This window comes from Trichoplax adhaerens, genomic scaffold (genome assembly GCF_000150275.1).
Source record: "Trichoplax adhaerens TRIADscaffold_77 genomic scaffold, whole genome shotgun sequence".
Taxonomy (NCBI): Eukaryota; Metazoa; Placozoa; class Uniplacotomia; order Trichoplacea; family Trichoplacidae; genus Trichoplax; species Trichoplax adhaerens.
In genome coordinates this window covers 26789-35242 of record NW_002061013.1, presented here as the reverse complement: position 1 = coordinate 35242, position 8454 = coordinate 26789, and the positions used below count along the sequence as shown (strand labels likewise).

At 32.5% G+C, this 8454-nt stretch overlaps 2 protein-coding genes across 2 annotated transcripts; both read left to right on the top strand.

The window, feature by feature from the left end:
* Positions 1-204: 204 nt before the first annotated feature.
* On the top strand, positions 205-4114 carry TRIADDRAFT_62479 (uncharacterized protein; the record flags this gene model as incomplete). Its single annotated transcript, XM_002118408.1, has 12 exons — positions 205-320; positions 372-540; positions 658-796; positions 876-970; positions 1065-1202; positions 1371-1514; positions 1679-1882; positions 2024-2074; positions 2162-2465; positions 3062-3121; positions 3223-3468; positions 4053-4114. The coding sequence occupies 12 exons, from the start codon at positions 205-207 to the stop codon at positions 4112-4114; spliced, it is 1728 nt and encodes a 575-aa protein (XP_002118444.1).
* Positions 4115-4499: 385 nt separating this feature from the next.
* TRIADDRAFT_62478 (uncharacterized protein) lies at positions 4500-8022 on the top strand (the record flags this gene model as incomplete). Its single annotated transcript, XM_002118407.1, has 4 exons — positions 4500-4839; positions 5011-6497; positions 6673-6721; positions 7925-8022. 4 exons carry the CDS (start codon positions 4500-4502, stop codon positions 8020-8022), a joined length of 1974 nt encoding a protein of 657 aa, XP_002118443.1.
* Positions 8023-8454: the final 432 nt, after the last annotated feature.

Here is an 8454-nt window from a genome sequence, read left to right as displayed (position 1 = left end):
TGCAGATAGTGTTTGTGTCTTGTTGTGGTGGAGAAAATATCGAAGTCAAGGAGGGAAGTCTAAAGACTATGAACCTGTCGATCCGCAAAATTGGATTAATGAATGTCAAATTGAAGTAAGCTACAATTGACTAAATGCAGTCAAGTCAAATATCGTCTCTTAGATCCAATTGATAAAAGCTATTTGTATCAATTTGATGGATAGATGTGGAATGCACAGCAATGGACTTGTCGATCATTCAAAGTACCTGCTTTCATCCATGCAAAGGATGATGATCGGTACTTTGCTACCAATGATTTTCAACATAGCAAGCCCTTAAGGTACATCAACATCTACCGTGATGCAGCCTATATGATATTGTCATATACCAGACATATTAGTAGTACAATTGGTCAGTTAAAAATGGAACAAGAATTCGTCTCGTCATTGAATTTCGAATTCGAAAATCAATTTCGAATTATATTACATGATATTGGATTCGTTGAGAATATTTTGGTATCAGGCGATCAGTCAATGATCGCTATTGAATGTATAACTAGGGTTAGTGCAATATTGGGTTACTCATATTGATAATGCGTCATAAAGTAGATCAGCATAATATTTTATTGTGCAGTAATATTAGTCCTATATTGTAATACTGTGGTATACTGTATGTAGGAAGTCATACTCAAGATGAGTGGTGGTCAAGTCCAATCTGGTGTTGAACTTGATCAATCTGGTCGATCAATGTTTATTCCTGGTAGTCATCGATTGCTTATTTATGATGAACGGGATGTATATGAATATAATTTACAAGGTAAGACATGATGGTTGTACAACAACTCTAATTCAATCATGCATTCATTCATGGTCACAATCGTTTTTATTAAACTAAGGCGATAAAATTGCTTGGCAAGATATCTCTCAAACAAAATCAGTTGATGTTGGTAGACCCCAACGTAACCCCCAAACTACCGTCAACATATTCGACGTAGGTTAAGCTTTCATCAGCACTAGTAGCTCTATCGACTTTGTTCAATCCTCTGCTCAATTGAATTGAATTGAATAATATTGATTGGTTGCAGCTGATCGAGTTTGTAGGTATAGAAGATTGTAGAAAGTACAGGGAATTAATCAATGGAATACTTGAAGAAGAATCGGCTGCTAAAGATTTGATTCTCTTCAGATATAGAAAGAAGGATAACACACTCATTCTCATGAACGTATGTTGAAAATACTAGTTTGAAGTTTGTATGAAAATGACGGTAGTATTATTTAGAAGAAGATGATGAAAATGAGAATGCTTATTAGCTAGCATAAGAAGTTGTTGAACTGATTTTACAATTACGTTGGAGGTCAATTGGTCGAATTAATTACTTGATTTATTTCAGACATTCTCCTCATTCAATAGCTGGATAATAACTATTAACCTTACAACCGGAATGAAGAGCGTTGATCGACTGACATGGAGTCATGATGCTGTGTATGTTGATGATGGATATCTTTATGCTTGGGGATATGATGAATGCTTGAGAGTAAGCTTGAATAATTTATTTTCATGTAATCTCCATTCTTAACTCGAACCGTCTATAAATTGACTGTTCAGTTTCATGTCGAAAATAGCCTTGAATGTCGACTTTGACGTCTATTGCAAATGGAGGCGACCAATAACGACATTTCCGACTTAAATTTATTGTAGTGTTACAAGTTTGGGGATGGTGAACATCGTACGCAATTACTGCAAAATATTAAGTGCCAAGAGAAGGAAGGATTAATCTGTAAAATAATGATTAATTATAACCCTAATAAGATTAAACATTCGCCTCTTCGGATGAAGAAAGAAAAATTAGTTGATGTATGGGAAGAGAAAGATGCCGAAATGATTGCTAATGTATTAGCAGTGGTAAGTCATAATGATCGCAGTGATACGGTCAATATGGAAATGAGTTGGAAGGAGGATGACAACAACTGTAATGAGTTGATTATGTAAGGAGTTCGACTCTAGTCCATAATTGATCCTTATGTTCCATTAAATTCATTATAGGACGATGTTGACGATCTTTTGCTACTACTGGAAAATGGAGACCATATAGCAGTAAGACAACGATAACTGCATACAATCAATGTGACGTCGTCATTGTTGAACGTAGGTTGTGCTAATCATAAAATTCAATGCCTATAGATACTCAACCAAGATGGAAATTTATACATGAAAAGATACAAAGACAATATCAAATACTTCGATAATTTCGCAACACAATTCTTCGACCATGAAAATCTATGGTCGGACAAGCAGTTAATCCTGTATGAAAATAGTTTCAATAATTATAGTTTGAATATTTATAACCCCCAAACACTAGAGCTACAAATCACTCTACCATTTCAACCACAAGATCACTTCTTGATAGAGGACATGCAATGGAATCTTCAACACTCTCAACTCATCATCAAGGGTGATAAGGATTACTGCTTAGTAGTAACCCCAGGTAATTATCTTATAAATCATTTACGATTTGAAAAAATTGCATATTGTTACTTTATTAGCTCAAATCAGAAATGCAAAGGGTAATTACTTCTTTACTAATATATCGTATAGACTAAATAAGGTAGATTGAGATCCAGCTCAAATGGTCACTGTTTCGTTATTAGTAAGATCACTGTTTCATTATTAGTAATCGTTTGGCTACTTTAGACAAGATTTCACTCAGTGAGTCGACAAACTGAGCAAATGAATTGCATAATTTGATTATTATTTCGTATTTACTTGCAATACAGTCGACATTGAATAAAACAGCGTAAGTTGGAGATATGAAGGTTTTGCTTTAAAAATTCTAGCAAAAACCTATTCATTAATTATTTGTTGATGATAGTGGTTGATTTTATGCAAATATGACGATAATGAAATTATCATCTCCAGATACTACTCAGTATGTATACAGCAGTGAATCAAAACGAACTAACCAACTAAGAAAAGGTATTCAGTAATTGCTCTCAAGTCTCAAAAGCAGGGTATTATAGAACTGCGAAAATGCTAGTCGTTGATTTTTTGCTAAAATGAAACTATGAAACTTATTCAATTTAGATGTTACTCAATATAGACCGGATAGCACATTAAAAAGGGAAAACCAGTGGAATAAAGGAGGTTTATAATAGCTACTCGTAAAGAACGTACTTGAGGAACAGTGTAGATGCAAATCATTGACATTTTATCGATATGATGATACTGGAATTTGCAATATCTAGATATTTCTCAATACTTTTTGGATGTGGCAACGAATCTGGAAAAGGACTGGATTGACTTAGCATCAAAATTAAATGAATCAGGAGCAATTGATGTCAGCCACATTCAAGATATATATAAGAGCAATTATGATCGGGCCAGTGAATTTTTAGAGAGATGGTCAAATGTTAACGGTGAAGTTGCAACAAAAAAGCGATTAATAGGAGCATTAAGAGCCATAAAAAGAAAAGATATTGTAGAAAAAATAGGTACGGTACCTGATTTGTTGTCCTTAATAATATTGCAACTTTTTCTCATGATGTTTTATTGTGAGATTATGAACGAGCAAGATAAGGCAACTACTAGTTTATGTTATTTTATGCTATTTCTTCATAACATCATTGACATCTGTCCTCGTATTTTTCATCGCAAAGTGATGTAAGTAGTCTGATTGCTCTACATTCTATTTTACTTTTTTTTAACAACACTGCAGTTTAATAATTTAATTTATATCCCTCGACAAATAAATTAAAGGATCAATTTGTTATTATCACATCGATCAATCCCTGTTTTATCAACATTCGTTATTCTTTCAACTATTTTCATCTATCTACAATCTACATTCTATAATGTAATTTAATTTGCAAACATTAATCAATTTAATAAAATATCGTAGGTCTTCCTATTTTTTAATGATTGCTTTGAATTCTACTTGGTGCAATTGATCCATTTAGGATTATTTTATCTATTAGGTTACACAATTTAGATGCAAAGTACCCGTCACTTTTAGATCATTGTGGAGTTTGAAATAATTTTCTTTCTTAAACATAAGTCATTGCCTTTTTTGGAATAGGCTCTTCAAATTATTCCTTAGTCGCTTACATACTAAAATTATGGACCGATTATGAATTGTAACAAATTTACCGAAAATAAATTTAAAACATTGACAGCTCATGATAATTCAATATTGCAAAATTCTAGTAATATTCGATACTCTGTATTAGTTGGCAAAGATTATTAAAATTGAAAATGATGCTCAGTAGAGTTTCAATTTCTTATGTTTACTTCTAGTAAAATAGTTTTAAGAGGAAAATGAATACGTCAAAAATAATATGTTTTTATAAGTAAAATAAAATTTGAATAGATAAATTAACATTTATATATATTACTCATTTCTTATTTATAACACTGGTAATGTATATGTATATAATTTACAAGGTAAGGAATGACGGTTGTACAACAACTCTAATTCAATCATGCCTGGTCACAATCGTTTTTATTAACCGCAGTATTTCATATTATGCCTGTAGATTTTCATAAAGGAGGTCTAAGAAATGGATGTCTCATGGATATCGTTGACAAAGTTTTACGCAAAGCTGACGCTACCTCTGTAGAAAGTCAAGTTACAAGCTTTTTGCAAGATAGCGAGTTTCTAACCACTGCAGAAAAGGATATTTTGTCAGACTGTTCTGACCCTCAAGAAAGAATGGATATTGCTATTTTATTGCTAAAGTCAGTTATCAACTTAGATTTAAATCGATTTTGCCGATTTCTTAAGACGTCATCATTGACAAAGGCTCGAGAGATGGGTAAAAATTTAATTAAAGAAATCCAGAGGGCTGCTTCTAATAAGGAACCAGGTTAGAAAATGGTAGATGTCATTGTATTATAACCACTATACGTACGTAAAAGTAATATTGATTGATATCGACGTTAAGGAGTCGAATGACTAACATAATATTAGTATTAGTCTTCTTTAAAATTAAGATGGATGTCAAGAAAGACTTCAATCATAACCTTTGTTTCTTTAGTTCTCATCGATTACCCAGAAGCAAGTAAAATATGCCTGAAAAACCAGGAAAATATTATAATTATCGATAGTGTGCCTGGTATCAAACTTGTAATTCCATCTGATAGTTTAACAGAAGATGAAAAAATCAAAGTTTCAGTACATTACCACGATCCACCATATGCAGATGGAACAAGGAAATTCATAATGTTAACACCAATCGTTAATCTTGAGCCTGATGGATTAACATTTGAAGGCCCTGCAAAGCCGATCTTAATACTACCCATATTGCAAGAAGCGGTATCAGCTCTTGAGAATCAAGGGATAGACTTTGAACATTGTGAGAAATCTTTATTACACAGAAATAATATTAACTCGTCTTGGAAAAAGGAAGATTGTACTTTTTTTATTAACGTTGAAGACGAATACAAATGCATTAGATACACCCTAAATCATTTTTCATTAAATAGCGTTATCTGTAAAAATGTGACTACGAAGTCTAATAATAATAGCAGCAAGTGTGAAGATGATCAGTCGGATACTATGGAGGATGATAATGAGAGCAGCGAGTATGAAGATGCCAATGCCGATAGCATTGCTCCTGAACAATCTGATCGATCGATGGCATCAAATCAATGTTACGAACAAGATCACGGTACAAAATTTGATGAAAATGGATGTCTTAAATTTTGTTTGCAAAATGAGAGCCTAAATCTTAATAATAACGCTATCTGTAAAGACAATCGCCGATATACTAAGACTGAGCGAAAATCTGAGATGCACCATACAACAAGACCGGAACAGTTGCAAAGTCAAAAAAATATCGAGTCTTCAGGCTCTACCGGAACTAAGAAAAAAATTAAGGAGGAAGAGAATCTACTTCAACTTGATAATAACTCCTATGTAGAAACGTCATTAATCGATGCCAGTAACAACAAAGAAAGTGAAAAAAATAATAAAGCAGATCCTGGCTTTGTACGAAGATCAGAAGCCAGCTCTTCAACACAATCTAACTTTGAGAAAAATACTAAGGCTGGCGATATCAAGACCCAGCGGCCTACAATAATTCAGAAGCGTGTTGAAATGCTCGCCTATGCGTTGCCTGTACAACCGGATAAATTACATATAAACTTGGTAATAAAATCATGCAACAGTAAAGCTGAGTATGAACTTTCAGAAAAAATGGTCGAACTAGATCTTACAATTGATGGAAATGCAAAACCTTTATTAAAAAATGGCAAATATATTCTTCGATACTTATCTTCAAGTGATGATGCAAAATATCAGAAAATAGGTGGCTTGGAGATTACAATTAATTGGAACGATAGCGATAGGAACGATAACTATTATAACTATGGAAATAGAATTATATATCCTAAACTCCCAAATACCTCCAAAGATAAAGGTCGCGTTGAAATTTGTAAATTTGAAATGAATAGAGAGACTTCAGGCAACGAGAGCAATGTTATAATTTCTGGATATATAGATGGATATATAGAAGAGTTACATGTAGGCACCTAAATTAACAAAGCATGTCTAATCATTAAAAGAATTATAAAATTTCTTGACTTAATGTTATAGCGATCGTGAGTCATTGATCCGAGATTGCATGTAAAATTTCAAAAAATCATCATCGAAAGTAACTTTATTCAATTTCTAATCTATTTATAATTATTATACACAGCGTAAAGCGTTTACTTCAAAAAGTTGTAGTAAAGGGACAAACAATCCAGGTATGTGCAACAGATAAAAGTAGTCCGAGAATAGTCTAGGACATCTAAGGTTTAATTCACGTACATTGTTGCAGCCGCAAGATGAATTATCTAGATTTTGATATTTGAATGTTTGTGGTCAATATGTTAAGTATTTTATCAATAAGGATAGTTTTATAAGCTGCTTAAGAAATTATACCCGTGCTTAAGCCGATTAATTATTTAGTAACCTGTTCAGTGCTAATCCAGTTACTGAGCACGATTTTACAATGAAACGACAAAGTATTTTTAGCTGTATACGCTTACGAAAGGAATTAGCTATGGTCATTTAACTTGCATGACAGATACATTTTAGTGTTTTGGATGCATTGATATCTTTCCATCGAAATCACTTTATGAATTGTAGATTTATTGAGAGTGTGAAGTTATCAGATATCACAAAGCGTCACGTTAAGAGTTACGATCTCGGCTATTAGTTTTTCCATATTTTTATTCTAAATTAACTTTATGGCAAATGTGTATTGATCAAAGTCAGGTTGGCTAAAACATCTACAATAATTATCCCTTTTGTAGCCATAACTAGAAAGTGCTTCACATATTTAAAAATGAGTAAATAATTACTGCGTTAAATCAGTACTGATTGCCTGCTTATGTTGTCGGATTAATACCTTTATACAAACTTTGATTAGTCAAGAGTGCAATATTACGCCCCTCATTGTAATATGTATGCAAATAATAATTAGGTTAGAGCTTGGAATTTTAAAATAGGCTACGGCAACGTCTGAATTTCATGTTCTTAACGGTAACTTATTTCCTTGGGTAGGCTTATACTGTATACCTACAGTAATTTCACAAATCGATCTTATTTATGACAGATTAGATTGTAAACTTATCATCTTAAACATAACGATTTCTTTACTACGTATCAAAAATCGTCGCAAATTATTTATCCTAGACGGAACAGTGTTCTACTGTACTTATTTATATGCCAAAAGTGTACTTGAAGGAAGCGTGATAACATCAAAAATTGGAGCTAATTTCTTAGCGTAATAAATTAGATTGCAAGCTCATCGTCTTAAAACAAAACGATAATAATCTTTTTCTTCCTGATCTTTTATCTCTTTAGTCTTAAATAACTTACAGAGAATTGAATATTTTCGGTTTATAAAGAATCATTCTGGGGTTTATGTAGTTAATCATTTTTTTTGTATTAAATATGATCAGTGTCTCTTTATGAAGCTGAAAGCTATTCCCATTCACTTACATTACCTCTTTTACAAAATAAATGGGATAACAGAAGAAATAAATCCTTATATGATTAATTACAATGTAGGAGTTAATTATGTTTAAAAGTCAATAAAAATATATTGTAGCGTATCATTTCACCAATGAGAAATCACTCAAATTAGGTTGGATGGATCGTTTAGGATATGATACGATCCATGTACGTATATGATAAAAATTGGTTATTTAGTCAACAAGATTATACTGTAGATCTTCGTAAATCACTTTTTTCTCAAATCGCTGACAGTTTTATAGTCTATTACGAGATTTACTTGTAGGAAAAAATGGTTAAACTTGAGAGATGACTGCGATCATTTTCAGTTCTAAGTACATATTTTAGTATATTTTACTACTGCAATAATGTAACGCACAGTATACTCTTGTAATGACTATCTCGAAACCAAACTATCATAATCCATTTAGTTTTCGGTATTGTGGGTCAGGCATGAAACAATTATAGTGATTGCGGA